Source organism: Lagopus leucura, unplaced genomic scaffold (genome assembly GCF_019238085.1).
Source record: "Lagopus leucura isolate 7727_CA_CO unplaced genomic scaffold, USGS_WTPT01 Super-Scaffold_100004, whole genome shotgun sequence".
In the NCBI taxonomy this organism is placed as follows: domain Eukaryota; kingdom Metazoa; phylum Chordata; class Aves; order Galliformes; family Phasianidae; genus Lagopus; species Lagopus leucura.
The window spans coordinates 48,850,546-48,866,593 of NW_024962264.1; the positions used below are offsets into that span (position 1 = coordinate 48,850,546).

General features: G+C 36.2%; 1 protein-coding gene across 6 annotated transcripts in view; it reads right to left on the reverse strand.

The window, feature by feature from the left end:
- KLHL5 (kelch like family member 5) overlaps nt 1-16,048 on the reverse strand; it is a 49,181-nt gene that overhangs the window by 13,836 nt on the left and 19,297 nt on the right. For 2 of the 6 annotated variants that reach the window (XM_042871093.1, XM_042871095.1), the window contains 3 exons: nt 12,780-12,962; nt 5,975-6,111; nt 5,341-5,537 (listed from right to left, as the gene is read on the reverse strand). In XM_042871093.1, the coding sequence (XP_042727027.1) occupies nt 5,341-5,537; nt 5,975-6,111; nt 12,780-12,922 (477 nt within the window). In that variant the 5' untranslated portion in view covers nt 12,923-12,962. Of the gene's footprint in view, nt 1-5,340; nt 5,538-5,974; nt 6,112-12,779; nt 12,966-16,048 lie in introns of those variants that run through there. The other 4 variants (XM_042871092.1, XM_042871091.1, XM_042871094.1 and 1 more) reach the window with 3 other exon arrangements.

Below are 16,048 nucleotides of genomic sequence, written 5' to 3' on the forward strand. Positions count from 1 at the left end.
CATGCACTGGATCCACAGTTGTGGAAGTCTAACTTCCCCCCATAACAAAAGTAGTTCTCTTTAGTATCTTGTTCAATGACTTAGAAAGAAATGCACACTAACGAAAAAAAACTTTGAATTAAGACATACACACACAAAAAACATCTTCAGAGCTAGAAAAACAACAGGGAGAAACTTGAAAACACAAGCAGGACCAGCACCGCAAAACAGATATGAATTTAGCAGAAAACGTCATGAAAAACATACAGTACAGTTTGGCATCTTTGCAGCTGATATTAGGAGGAGACCTTGAAGTGTTATCCGTGCACATAGCAAGCAACTGTGTATTCCTAGACAGAATTTAGAAAGAAAAATTTCACACTCACTATCTGAAAAGCCTTCCAACTGGAGTGATCCAACCAGCTACATAAAAGTAGCAATTCCATGTGAAAATTGTAATGGATTACAAGGGAGACAGAACTGTCTTTTCCTCTTTAAGTACTTACTACAAAATTAAAGAAAATGAGCAAACATAAGAACTATAAACAGCGAAAGGACCACACAAATACTCAGCAACACTACACATGCAGTTTGTTTATTTTACTCAGCTTGGGAGTAAGTTACAGTTGAAAATTATTTCCAGAGATTAAACATGCAGCCCACAGAAATTCGGATTCTACTGAGTTCATTTCTTTCACTGCTGGTTTTCAGTTGATTCTGTCCTGGAGTGTATGCAATGCAAGCTGGAGCAGTGCTTTTAGTTTTGGTAACAGACAGGCACCGAGCACTGACACAGAAAAGTCAACACTTACTACCTTAAATTTTCCACACTGTCTACCTGGATCACAGGAAGAAGAAGGGAAAAGCACCTGTATGGAAAGTTTTGTTTGTCTCTGAAGGCAACAACAAGCTGATCTTGTCTAAGACAATAACAAGTCTTCTCTGGAAAGCTTTTTTCCAGCTGGATTTAATCACTTCAACAGCTGTTAAGCGTAAAAAGCATGATTTTTCCTTCTTGTTGCTTGCAGACAACCATGTTCTGATGGGAACAAATTCAACTTCCTCTTGCTCCCATTCTAATTTTAGAGAATTCCTTTTGGACAGAATATCAAAGCATTCACAGCCACAATCTTTGGCCTATGTATGGGTTTTGTGTTTTTTATAATCAAAATCTGACAGTTCCTCTTCCTCTACAGACAGAGATTCTGAAGACAAAAAGGAGGAGCCAGTGTATCTCCTAGCATTCTTAACCTCCTCATTAGCCTTTGCTTTCCTTCTTCTTATGGGAACTCTCTGTGGAAGAACAGGATATTTCAGAGAACAAATGCCCTGCAGTTTCAGTTGGAAACTTTATCAGACAAGCCGCCTGAGTTTTACGTGCTAAGTAACACAGGGACACAGCAGTGTTGCTCATTCAGATCACAACCTTAAATTCACCCTTAAGCAGCTGCAGAATGAATAATACTTACATTCTTAACTGGAGGTCTGCCTGGGTCTTAGTTCAGAGCAAAAAATACTAGGAGCACATGAAAAAGGTCATGATACTTATTTTCGAGTTTAATCCAGTTAAATGGTTAGGCTCCCCCTGCTCTCCATCAGAAGGATAAAAAAAAATAAAATATCTCAGAGTACATCAAAACACCCTCAAGCTGAGAACTGTACACAGATGTCCAACAGGAAGCTCTAGCCACAGAGATCTGTTTACACTCTGAACCTGGACACAGCTGAAAAGCAGAATTGCTTGATTCGTAAGATCTGAAGGAGAATGTAGTTGATGGCTGTTTTAGTGAATACAACTATATATGCAAAAATACAAAATCCTTGTTTTAGGCATTAATGAAAATGAGGGGTCTGGCCTCTTGAGGACAAAAAGAAGTGTGGCTATTTCTCTTCTTTTCATATCTGGAAGATTTCTGATGAAATTCAACGTGACTCACCATGCTCTGATGTGTGGAAAGGTGAACAACAAAAATTACGAAGACACCTACAGGTGGACTAACTAAAGCACTATCAGATTTAATGTTTTAAATGTCTTTTTTTTTCTTTAAGTTCTAATTAATGAAGTACAAATTAGACTACTAGAAGATACTGCCAATTACCTAAGAACAGCTCTGCTCACCACAGATACTTCGAGTTTTGAAAATAACACTGGCAACTTTTTTCTCAACTGAAATTAACTTCTCTTTGGTTTACCATCTTCCTTTGTAAAAGAGAAGCTAGTGTAGGCTCTAGGTACACTATCAACTATTTCAGACAAACAAGACAAAATGCTGTTTCTTCAGATGTGAAGACTGCTAAAATTGATCAGCAGGCATTATGCTAGAGGGCAGGAAAAGTGCACAGAAGGCACTCTATGTAAAAAGTCATTATAAATTAAGTGAATAGAGACATTACTGTCTAGGTTAGTAAAATTCCTAGATTTGTAATTACATGGCCTCAAAACTATAGCAAAACAAGAAACTCTTTGTAGGAAAGATACCTTGATCTAAATACATCTCATGATCATGTCAACTGTATTTTTAAATCCCTGACACATTAAAAAAAAATCAAAAAAAGAACAGAGCTGCTCTTCAAAGAGCGCTGCATCCACAACTGATCGCTTCGGTTTATTTCATGTTTCACTTAATGCATCCTGAGGATTTTTCAAGCTTCCCTTAGTTTGCAATGTCAAAAAATTGACCTGTTTTGACGATAACCTTGAATTTTTTTCTCTTCTGAATCAACCGCTTAACCGCCATCACAGTAAGCAATAAAGTAAAGCTACGCTGACACCCTACCTTTAAGGTGTGTACAGCTTTAATATGAAGAGCTGTGGCATTCAAATCCACTTTATTCATTTATATTTTTAATCACACTGTACTGTGCAATTAAAGCCATGCCATAAAATCATGCTAGTATTTTTCCAGTGACACTAATGAGCGTTATTTAGACAGAGCAGGTCAATTAACAAAAGCAGGCCTTTTGGGATAACTCACTGGTTGGCCCTTCAATTTAACCAAATGCTAATTTTGCTTGAATTTCTGATCTTCATATAAACTTATATTTTAATGAATCTGTTAACATGCTAATCAAAATAACTGCATCTCTTAAAAACTGTTAAAACTGAGAAGTTGCTTTAGTTGATGAAAAAAGAATAAGGCAATCTACTTTTATGTTCAAAGGAAAACTCATAGAAAATAGCACATATAAATGAAAATACAACTATTTCTTAAAATTGTTACTTCCTACTTCACATACTTTGAAAGACAGACAGCTACACGAAAATGCTCAAAGTATCTACTGCTCGGCATAATCCCTAATTGATTGCATCACGTTTCACCAAACAGAATTTACAGGTACTACTGGTGTATATAACTGTTGTGATCCAACAATTAATGGAAAGAGCATCAAGTGGCCAGCACTTAATACTGCTGAGTATTTCCTCCTTTCAAACAGCTTTTAAACAAATGAAATTACTTGGAGATTTATTTTAATTGACAATTCAATTGGACTATGTATTTCTATGCAGTTTCCATAGCAACATTCATTTCGAACCATAGAAGCTGCTTCTCTATTACTCATTATTACAAAAATTCAATTTCACATCTCCATTGGAACTAAACAACATTAAAAAAGGCCTAGGGAAGAATCCATCCAGCACAACTCATTAGTTTTAAAAACGTTTTTTTTTTTTTTTAAATCCACCTGATTTAAATTTCATCCACACCAAAGCCTAAAAAGCCAGTTTTGCCAAATAAAGTCCAAAAGGCAAAGAACTATATTCCTGTGATATGAACAAAAGGCTATTAAAATAATGGCTTCGAGAAAGTCCATAGCCTTTTTCCCCCACAAAAATCATGAACTGCCAATCAAAACAGTAAGACTATAATCACCTACGCTGATCTAACGCTTGTCCCTATTCCAATCTTTGTCAGCCAGCTGATAAAAGCTGTAAGGGACATGGAAATAACATAAGGTTACTCTGAAAAAAGAGCAAACGGGTCAAAAGAGGTTCTTCTTCAGCTTTTTTTTTTTTTTTTTTTTTAAAATCGCTGTCTCTCTCTGCATTAATTTTAATACTTAAAAGCACAAAGCACATTTATCTTTACTGTTTCATCTGACTATCTAATGGCAGTCTTCTCAATTTTGTTTGAGCATAATGAAGGTCAAAAACACAAATATATAAGCTACAATCTGCACACTGATGACCTACTTTGGTAAATTTCAACATGTAAGTAATTTTAAATAGATCTACTCATTGAGCAAAAATTGCATAATTGGAAGAAAGACAGCTATTTTAAGCTGTTACACATACTAAATCTAGTTACTTTAAGTCAAGAAAAGAATGATACAAAACAATAGTACTTCTTAAAACTGCAAAAAAAAAAAAAACAACACCCAAAACAATAAACCAAACCAAACACAAACAGCAGGCAAGAAGAAAGCCATGAGTTTCTAATAGTAACAAGACAAAAATTTACACCTCCTGCATCTAAGCATAGTGATAATGTAATTCTAAGTCATACAACCTTGTTATGTTACTTATTTCCCACATCTCTTATACAGTATCTTTGTGCCCTCATTCAGGTCCCCGAGCTTACATAGGTAAAATTTCATCAAGAAGAGAGGAAAATACCTCACAAACATCTGCAAGTAACATATGAACTGACTTGACTCAAAGATAAGTATCCTGCTTCCTTCTGCTGTTAACATTACTGAAATATGCTTGTGAGTGAAAAAAGAACATCATACATTAAAACATGCATAATAGCCATAGAAGGATGGCTATTAAAAAGACGAAATTTCATTTTGTTAGCAGGTCAGTTTTTTTTATAAATCAGCTGTGAAAATATCATTGACAAATTTATTTTTATGTAGCCACATATTGTATAGCCTGAGATCAAATTGTTTGCTGCCATGCTGCTATTCCATTGCAAAGAAGTATAATGCAGAATCTTTTTCTGTGAATATCCACATTCATACCCCAGGTGTAACTTAGAACCTGAATACACCTGCTCATTATGACACTTTTCTATTAACTCATCTGTTAATTTGGGCCAGACAACAGCAGCTTGCCAACTGTTAAGTTTGTTGTTTTTCGCTTGACAGAAATAAAAACTAGACATTGAAAGATTTTATTGAATGCATGTCACACAATCCCAATATCATTACAAGGAAACATTATGCCTGCCTCCTTTCTTCCAATTCTAAGCCAGTAATTTTGCAGCTATTTTGTCATTTCTCATCATGGTAACATATGTGCATTCTTGTTTGGAAAATGATCAAGGCTTTTCTGGGGGAAAAACATTAGTATTTACTCAGACAAACATTCTGTATTTTCTTTACTAAAATCAGTGGATGATGCTTAAAATAATAACGTACCATAGTGTAATTGTGAGCCACCTTGTGCAAGTCAGTGCAACCCTGTGCATCAGCAAAAGATCGGATTCCAAGGCAATTGGATGGGTGAAGCTGCTTCATGAGGAATTTGCAGCATGCTTCTACAACCTGAGATAGCTGAAGAAGGCAAGCTGTAGACAACAGGCACTCAATGTTATCTTCTTTTAATTCAAGGCGACCTATCAATATTAAAAAACAGACGATATAATTTCGCTTTTGTGATTTGTTAAACTCCCCAAAACTCAGACACAAGAGAATTATTTACAGATTACGTGACAGAACATAACACTTGGAAAATATCCCCTTTGGCAGTAGGTAACAAGCCTTTCAAAATTAATATCTACAATGATGCAAGGAAAGGGAAACCTACTAAGATTCCTTTTTCATCAGTCAAGATACATTTGAAGTATTAAGATGTTTTGTAAACCATCAGAATGTACTGTTATCAGAAAAACTACATCTGACCACGTTGCCTCAGGTAACAGCAATGATAAATTTTTTAAATATAAGTAAGAAACAGCGTGAATTCCTAAGCGCATTTCAAATCTAGTAATGGAATACAATGCTCACAGGAGGCCAATTCATTAGACAAAATTCCCATTTTCACTCTAATTACCTGTATATGCATATTGAACCAGAGCCCACAACGCATTTGGCTCCACACCTTCCATCTTGATTTCCTCCTGTCTTGCTTCCCTTACATCATTAGTAAACATTGCTGCAAAGTAGTCTGAAACGGAGGAGAGAACCAGTCTGTGCACACAGTGCAGGAGAAAATGAGAGAGACAGAGAGAAGAAAAAATGCTTAGTCAATCTGATGTTTGTTAATTTATGATTCATTATTTTGTCCTTTAGAGAAACAGTGCAGTGAGAAAAACATTTTTAAATTGATAAACGGCTCCACACTCCAGTTCCCCTCTATGAATAATGAAGCACTGTTACTGAATCTACATTTGCTGTTGAAGCAAACGAATTACTCTTTCAAAGCTCAGTGACTTTTAATAGTCAACATGGACACAACCCACAAAGCCACATAAATTGGAAGGTGAGTGTAAATAAACATGATTGAAATAAAAAAGTTGAGCTCCATTTATACTGTATCAGTTACTTTTTCTAAATGTGAAAGAATGACTTGCTAGTCCTTTTTCAAAGCGCTTTAAAACTTTTACTCTTGGTGCACACATACATTCATCTGCTATTACTGCTGACAGAACTATGCACAATCAGCACAGAGATGGTGCAGACAACAAAACCCCAGAAGGGGAAGAATATGCTGCACAGAAGAAACTAATTAACATAGTAATGTTGTTTGTGGATACGTATGGAGCTTTTTTATTTTTAACAATTCTGAGTATTTAAAAATACAAAGTAGGTAAACATGGTACTGCTTATCACACATTATTGTCATATATATTCCACATTTTTTCAACGCCACTCCACATAACGTGTAAGAATGAAGATGATAGCTTGGGTTGGAAGGAACCTCAAAGATCATCTAGTTCCAACCCCCTGCTTGTGGGACAGGATTGCTAAACACTAAATCAGGCATATCTGCATACGTTCAATGAATCCCATACTTCAGAAAATGTTACTTTATTCTATGGAGTCTTTATATTGGCTTGTTAAGATGAAGGAGATCAGAAACCTTAAAAGAGTAAAATTCACTGAAAAGGTAAGCAACAGTGCTTAGGAATAGATCTCAAAGGTATCAATAGAAAGGATCTGCAGGTGCATACGTGAAGTCATAAATTACAAAAGATCTGCTCTTAATTAAATGCAAAATGAACTGCAAAGAACTATCTTTTGGTTAATTAACTGCAAAGTAATAAATTGTTTACTGTTCTCAACTACTTTTTTCCTGCACATCTTTTGACTGATGACCATTTGGACAGAATTACAGTCCAGTAATGTTTTTTTGTTGTTTTTTTTTTAATTGCTAACTGAATAGAGTTGTGGAGGAATGCTTGTGAAAAAGGAATAACACTATTTTAAAATCTTGTATGTTTAAAATAAAATTTCAGTTCCCATTCAAAACAATAATAGAACAATAATAAGATTTTAACTTTTTTTTTTTTTTTTTTTTTTTTTTTTTTTTTAAGATACAGAACAAACAGCTTAAAGTATTCAATCTCTATACTGACCTGAATTTGTGTGGAATACAGCTTGAAAAAGAAAGGACTCTGCCATGGGAAACAGAACCTAACACCTAATATTGACACAGACCTCTTTCTGTTTTTCCTAACAGCGCAAGTATTTCAGTTTGCTGCACCATTATTCAGTAAACAGCTGGACTGTACATATCTTAGCAACATCTGCTGAATGCCAAATACCACCTACCAGCTGTGGTATCAGCAAGGTCCCTGCGATTTCCAGTCTTGAAGTCCTCCAAAAGAAATTATTAAAATTGTAAGATGCAATTCATTTCCTATTTTTGCTAATTTCCATTACGAATCGTGAGAAGGTAGATAGGCTTCACGGTGTTGTTTTCCTGAGAGTGACTTGCATATGCCTAAACAGCATGTGCAGCCTGAGAGTGGATTAATACAGATAATATGCAAATGCATGTACTATACTGGTAATAATTTTGTTTTGATTTTAAACAACAAGCATCCATACAATTCTCTAAACGCAACTATTCTCAAAGAAACACATCAAGTGACACTGAGATAGAGTAAGAAAAACTGAGACAGCCTTCCAGTTAACTGGCCTGTTCTTGTCCCCTGACCCTTCTGTCACTTGTCAATAAAAATCAATTACTGGACATCCAGTGACATGATCCAAAAATCACATCCACTTTCAATTGATTTCTTCGTCTCACTGCTGGTAACTGATTTTTCTATCAAATTTTTTTTTTTTGATGGTCTTAAAACAAACTGCATTCCTACACACATGTATTGGAAGAGTCCACAGAAGAATTTTCCCATGTAGATTTTGATATTTTTGCTAAAAAAGCTCTGATAACTAAGCAACAAGCATGTTGTTTCAAAAAAGAATCTAAGCAATGATGCTAAAAATGCCATTTAACCCCCAATCTCCCTGTTAGTCTATACCATCATTTACAGATGATTCTCTGTAACTGATTAATTATGAATTTTAAAATATTTGAATTGCATCAAGAGTACACTGGAAACTATGCATGCTACAAAATACTGCCCTTCCTCAGTTTACAAAATTAAATTATGCTTTTTGTATTCTGAGTTTATAGTGCTTTTCTTCCCCCTATATGTAATATTTCTCTCAAAATCAGCCTACAGAATGCCTACAAATACCTGAAATTAGCATATAGTGACGTTACAGAAGTCTCTAACAGTACCACGTCAGAAAGAAACAACTGTAATGCAGTTGGCATTGTATTGCTGTTTGTGAAGAACATATTTCACTTTTATTTTCCTCATCCAATTACCAGCAACTGTCAAATTCTACACAGATGAAACTGCAGAATTTGGTTACTGAATTATACCTAGAAAATTGTCTTCTTTACTGCACATAAAAATGCAGAATCACAGAATATCTCAAGTTGGAAAAGAACCACAGAGATCATTCAGTCCAACTTACGAATCTCTCATGTAGAGAAAAAAATACAGATGAATAAAAAAATTCATCCAGGGAAATCTAAGTTTTCAAAATTCTTTTGCCACTTTCACACTGAAGTGATGGTTGCAATACATTTAGCAAAATTTTTCTATTCAATCCCAGTTGGTAGCAACACAAAAGAACTACTTTTGTACGTACTTTGATTTTTCAGACACACACTGTGTTAAAGTTTTGTAAACATGCAGGTACAACAATGAAATAATTACAAAGTAAAAAGATACAGTGTGTGAAACAAAGGAAGTATTAAGTTATAGGAAAAGAAGTACACAGGTAAATAACGATGAAAGTAAAAATAAGTTTCCAAACTAAGATCTGTACTCTTCCAGACAAGTTGCTTAACTATGGAAGTGCACGAGCTTTCATTTGTCTTCTGTCCCGTGCCTTTTATACCTTCATCCATCAGTATCCCTCAACATGAAAAAATAAGTCTCTACAGAGATTTTCAGATTGCTAACATGGTGCAGGCTTTACATCCTCTCCGGACAGGAATTTACTGAGGCATCCCATTTCTTAAGCGAATGTCCTGAACACCAAGCTGTAACAAACTAAGCCAAACTTTTTTCTATAGGCCTACAGTTAGCTGAGCATAATAAACAGGAATGCATATTAGCATCCAATATGAAAAACTAGATTCCATTTCTCACATTTAATAGAGCCCAGCAAAATTTCTTTATGAAGGTGCAGGCTAAGGGAGCAGGAATATAACGCATTTATTTTTCCTTGTTGAGAACTGTCCCCCTTTCTAACTAGGAAGAATTAAAGAATTTTGACTTACTGAAGAATTTCTTAGCTATAATTTCAGCACAGACTGAGAAGATAAACAGTTAAAAGAATAGAGAACACCATGTTCAGGAAGACCATATGCTACTCTTAGTTGTAGTAGACTCAGAGCCTTAATTCTTTAAATAGATTCAAATGAAAAATCTTCAGAATTTTACAGTAATTTATTATTTGTGCTCTTTACTATTGTCAAATACCAAATTCACTGCTCTTCTCTCTAACTGCTTCATACACTCAGAACATTCAAATATAAACAAAAGTAGAAACCAACGATTAAGAAAAAATGTAAAAGATTTTAAAAATAGCAAGTTGTAAAGAGATAATTTGCAAACTCCGTGTATGAGAGAAGGATTATAACAGTGGAAAAACATTCTTACCAATGTTCAAATTAAAAAGCACTGTCCAGAGCAAAGGAACTTTCTATTTTCTACCATGCCTTCTACTGTCAAGCCTTTAATCTAACATCTATATAATAAATATTTTCTTACAAATTAACTCATAAGATAAAATAATCAATAGAATGATAACGTACACTGAGCGCTCCTATCTGTAGACAATGCTAAATAAGTCTGAATTTGGACAGGTTGATGCAGGCAGTAAAAAAGTCCTACACTTTTTTTTTTCCCCTCACAACACAGGCTACCACGAGTACATCAAGTCAATCTTACTGAAGTTTTGTAAAAATACGAGCCAACTTTAACATTTCCATGTTTATCCTTTGTGCAATAGGAAAGTTCAATTTTTCAGTGAGGTGCTTTGAATACACTGAGATGAGGACCATAAGTCATTCTTGTATTTGTCAGGAAAAACAAAACAGTAAGAGAAATAACTTACTGTTGAAAAGACAAAGCTTCTTTGTAGGTTGCTCCAATGCTATAAAGTGAACTAAGGATAAGCATAAGGCTTCCACCTCCTGCTAAAAGCACAATGTGCACTTCTTTGGCTTTAGCTTTTACATATATTTAAAACAAAACATTCCAACTACAGCAAGAAGCTTTGCCTCCTAAGAGAACAATGCAAATAACAGGCGGGAGCATGCACTCACTGCTACAGAAATAGATGCAGTAGCAGAAATTGGGAGAGCAAAGTCAGTTCTATAAATAAGTGAAAAACAGGTAAAATATATTTTAATATAAAAAATGTTTTATTTCTGTTCATCTTGCAATGAATTATTCCAGTCCATACAAGACATTAGCAGCTGTTCTCTGCACCATTTCCACACTTTTAACCATTAAATAAACACAATCCCCAGAACTGTATGCTGCAAACATGCTACCATGCCACATAAGGAAGTAAGATTATGTCGGTATTAATCACTATTTTTCCTATTTACAGCAATTTAAAGCAAGCAGTCAAAAGCTCTTTGACTTCTAAATTACTTCAGTGGGTGCAAACCCACAGAATCAGAGAACGGCCCGGGTTGGAAGGGACCTCAGGGATCATGAAGCTCCTCCCCCCTGCCACATGCAGGGCCACCAACCTCCCCATTTAATACTTGACCAGGCTGCCCAGGGCCCCATCCAACCTGGCTTTGAACACCTCCTGGGACAGGGCATCCACAATCTCTCTGGGCAGCCTGTTCCAGCACCTCACCACTCTCTCTGTAAAGAACTTCCCCCTGACATCCAACCTAAATCTTGCCTCCCTCAACTTGAAACCATTTCCCCTCGTCCTGCTGTTATCAACCATTTCAAAGAGTTGATTCCCCTCCTGTTTGTGGGCTCCCTTTAGGTACTGAAAAGCTGCAATGAGGTCACCCCACAGCCTTCTTTCCTCCAGGCTGAACAAGCCCAGCTCCCTCAGCCTGTCTTCATAGGGGAGGTGCTCCAATCCCCTGATCATCTTTGTGCCTCTTCTCTGGACCCTCTCCAACAGCTGTCTTTCTTGTACTGGGGGCTCCAGACCTGGACACAGTACTCCAGATGGGGCCTCACAAGAGCACTAAGCACTCCCTGTTTCCATCTGATTTACTCTTTCCATAGGAATGATGAAATTCTGTGATGAATCTGAATATGACAAAGACTGATTGTATGCATCTCTGTAGCCATAAGGAAAATAAAATCAGCTTCTTCAACTGCACTGCTCTCATCCCTCTGAAAAAACTGTTATCATCCACAGAAGTGTTTACAAAGGAATTGGGATCAAGGATTGGGTAAAGACCAGGACCACCTGTTTGTTGTATTAATTGCAGTAAGGTGCGCTTTTGTCTCGTGAAAAATGAAGTTTCACAAAATGAAGGCTCACTCAGAAAGCAATATTAACAAATTATGGTGTAACTATCTGCCTGTTCCCCAGAAAAAATACCAAACCCAAACCAGCAACATCTCATCATCCTTCTATTAACTACTGCTTTATTAACCTGAGGCTTCACTGTGATGGGAGAAACCAGCAATGGAAAATAAGAATGCTTTAGGCTACTATTTCTGTTGTAGAAATAACTTTATGAAGCCACAGCTTAATTATACCTAAGTACCTATTTAAACTATTAAAACTGTGCATCAAATACTGTAATATGCTTCTGTTATTAATACTTTTGTTTAATAATCTTAAGTATTTTCCTGTCATGGAAAAACAGATATGGTAACTTTTGATCTAATTTAGCCTTCTAACACTTACCTGTCTACTATCAAAAGATTCTTAATAATATGGTACCCAAAAAGCTATGTGGACAGACTGTCCTTATTACTAACAATCCAATAACTTAATTGGAAGTACAAGGAAAAAAATTAGTCTAACAAAACTTGCTTACTCCATTCTGTTGTACAAAAGCCACTACTGATTTTAATAGCATGAAGGTGCATTTGAGACTTATTTTGGTATGCAAACATCCAACTATATGCTTCAAGACAAAAAGCAGAATGTGAAAACATCGTGGTCATTTTTGACGCTGCATCACATATGACAGAAATTATGTTTTAGTTCCCAAATACACGTTACAAAGCTAAAGCTAGTTTAAAGTATTCCAAATTGTTTAGAATGTTCTAAACAACACAAACTTTGAAGACACATTCGTAAGTTAATATAAAGTTACTTCACTATAAGCTTACCTGTGAGCTGGAATCCTACGATCACCAGCAACTAACACCACATCACATAGCTGTTTGTGTCTAAGATAATTCTCCATCTTTTTAAAACTTTGTTCAGCATGATTGAGAGCCTGGAAAAATTCATCTGATGCACAGGGCTCCATAGTTTGACAAGATGATATGGTATGACTGCTGTTGGAGGTTCTGCTGAAGACAGTAACAGAAAACTTAGTTCACATAATATTAAATTATAACAATCTCTGAACAGATGACAAAATGAAAATCGCACATTCCCTTCCAATTTAATTTGTTTTTCATTCTTTCTTCCTCCGAACATTATTTAAGCTCTTGCATAAACAGAAACTATGATTCATTGTACTCTTCAACTAAGGGATACACAGACATCAGTCCAATAATCGTATCTATAGCATTGTAGACATTGTGGAAAACAGGTATCCAACAAGACCCCACAAAGTGAAAAAGGGATGCAAGAACGCAATAAGGAATCGCACTTTTTGCCATTCCAATACACACTTAGCTGAAGATGGCTACAACAAAACTTGGCATATAAGGAACTACAAAAGCTTTATGGATGAAAGGGAAAAATATAAATCAAGAAACACACCACTATACCACCATCATCTTACTTCATGAAGTTTAAAGTATTTGAAATGAGATCTAACAGATTAGAAGCCCATATGGGGGAAAAGCAAGAATGGATGGAGAGAACAACTGTCCTTGTAAATACACATAGCTGTTGTCAAGAAAACAGTAAGGTAAAAAGAATGCATAGACCTAGGATATAAAGGAGCTGGATCATAATTAAAGATACTGAGGAAAGCACACTTTTTCTTGATTACAATTCTCTCACTTTTCACTATGCAGTTAACTTAAAAGAATACTCTAGATCTACTGTAGTATTTGGAAACGTATGGATTGACACGATCTCATCCTGCTCATCTAAATTTTCAGGAGAAAAATGTTCCTAAAGCTTTTTCCTGTGTGTCTGTGCCCACGCCTGGGCATGTACTCACATGGCTAAGTAGGCCAAGTATTCTGACACTTAATTGAAACCCAAATCTAGCAATGGATCAGAAATGAGACACCTGCCCACCTACTTCCCTCTAAGGACTTAAATATCTTAAGTGTGCTCTCAAGTAGTGGCTAGGCATCTATTTAAGCTGTAACAAGTTCTTCTCATCCCTTGTGAGTCACTCGTTCTGCTCCACTGCTGGACCTCTGACACGCTGGAACAAGTGTTCTTTGTGGCCACGTGGGAAACAGAATCAAGGAACTCATATCTGAAAAACAGATGAGGGTTGGAAGAAACTACTCTGTGCCACATCAGTTCCCTTATCTGACTCACCATGTAACCATAAAAACCATTATGTTGTCAGAACTGGGTAGCATTCTCACAGGTGAAGGAGCATGTACACAGAGAAAGCAGCTTTTTTTTTTTGTTGAACTTCATTTTAAACCAGATTCCTCAGCTTACACAATTAACAGTTATCCAAAAGAAAACTAAATTTTGCATGGTATCGGGGATCTGATCTACATTACAACCTCACAAAGAGTTGTGCAGATACACCCAGAGAGGCAACAAACTAGGATGGAGAAGGAAAAATTTTCATCAGGCAACACTTGCCTGGAGGAAACCCTGACCAGAGCCACCACCAGTCCTCAGAACACACACGTGCACTCTGTGCAACACTCACCAGCAGTCACCACATTCATTCAGCATGGAAAAGAAACTGGCAGCAGAGCCTGTTTTCCAGACCCAAAACAAAGCAATTAGGACACGACAAAGTTCAGTCACACTCAGTTCAGTCTCCCTACTTGAACAAATTCAACACCATACCCATTCCTCTCTTGTAGCCAGTACCTTAAAAACCATTTTCCTCAGGGAAATAAAAAGGAAAGGGAAAGAAACATTAAGCTTCAGTGATCCATAAAGAGAACATGAAAGAGGTAGCTGAAGTGCTTACGCAAAAGGGAAGCTATAGCTTCAAGGTCTATTTATGCCTATTACACAGTGACTGACTATGAAAAATTTAAATCCTTCCTAACCCTTTCCTCAAACACCCTTACAAATTTGTTTCCCTATTCAGTTCAGCCTCAGCAATGACAGAATGGGAGAATGCACAAGCAAGGCAAGAACAGAGGAAGGGAAGAACCTGCTTTCCTCATCCCAGGAGCAGTACCAAAATCACTCAGGATTCTTGGTGGATGTCGTTTCCTCCCAGCAAGGAAACTCCATATTGAATGCTGATTTGTGATCTGCATAATCGGGGCAAGCATCCAGCCATGTGATCCTGCACCTCCAAGCATCACAGGTAGTTCTGCTCCCTTTGAATATGATTCATTCAGATTTATTTCTAAGTATAGCCCAAACTTTCCTTCCTGAAGGCTAGAGGGACTTCTGCACGCCTCACACTTACTGACAGGATAATTATAGGAAAGACTGAGGCTGCCAGCACATAAAATAGCTACACACACCAAAAAACCCTTTCTATGTATTCCTTTAAGATAGCATTTTTACCAAATTCAGTAGAAATATTTTTGTTATGAGTATCTTAGAATGTTAATCTGTAAGGTTTTCTTTTGGCAGCCTTCAACTTCAATTCCACTTTTTTGGTCTCTTTTCTTTATGTCAAAAAGATCCTATCTAGCACTGGCCAATTAATAATTTTATTAATTATTTAATTATAATTATCATAAAAATGTAAGTTACTCTAAAGGCAAGCTCTTTCCTAAGAGCTACACATTTCATTATCCTAGTGACAGACATCAAAATTAATGTACCAAAGATGCGAGCTTTCTTTGACTTCTCTGTTTAATATTTATGTATGGATATATCTTAGAATAAAACTATGTTTTTCTAGCGTAGCTTCTTCATTCTTTTTAAAAGGATTTTATTTATTGCAGTAGGATATTTGGAATGAGATGCTTTGTCCATTAAAACAGCTCATTACAGAGCAGTGAAGCAATTAACTTTGTTGGTTTCAAAAGTAACAACATAGATGGTGACAACCAAAAAGCTAAATTCGCATCTCCCCTTCTGCTATTGTTTGAGGTTTCATGCTCATAGCTTAAACAAAGCCACAACAGAGTTTTCAATGCAAAAGCAAAATAAAACAAAAATTAGAACACATACCAGCCTTCTTTCCTCCCACATTTAGTAAATCTTTCTACAAGAGTTGTGTTGTTTTGGTTGCTTTTTTTTTTTTTTTATGGGGGAGAAGCAATCTGCTTCTAGTACAAGGATTTGCATCTATCTTTTAATTAGTTTT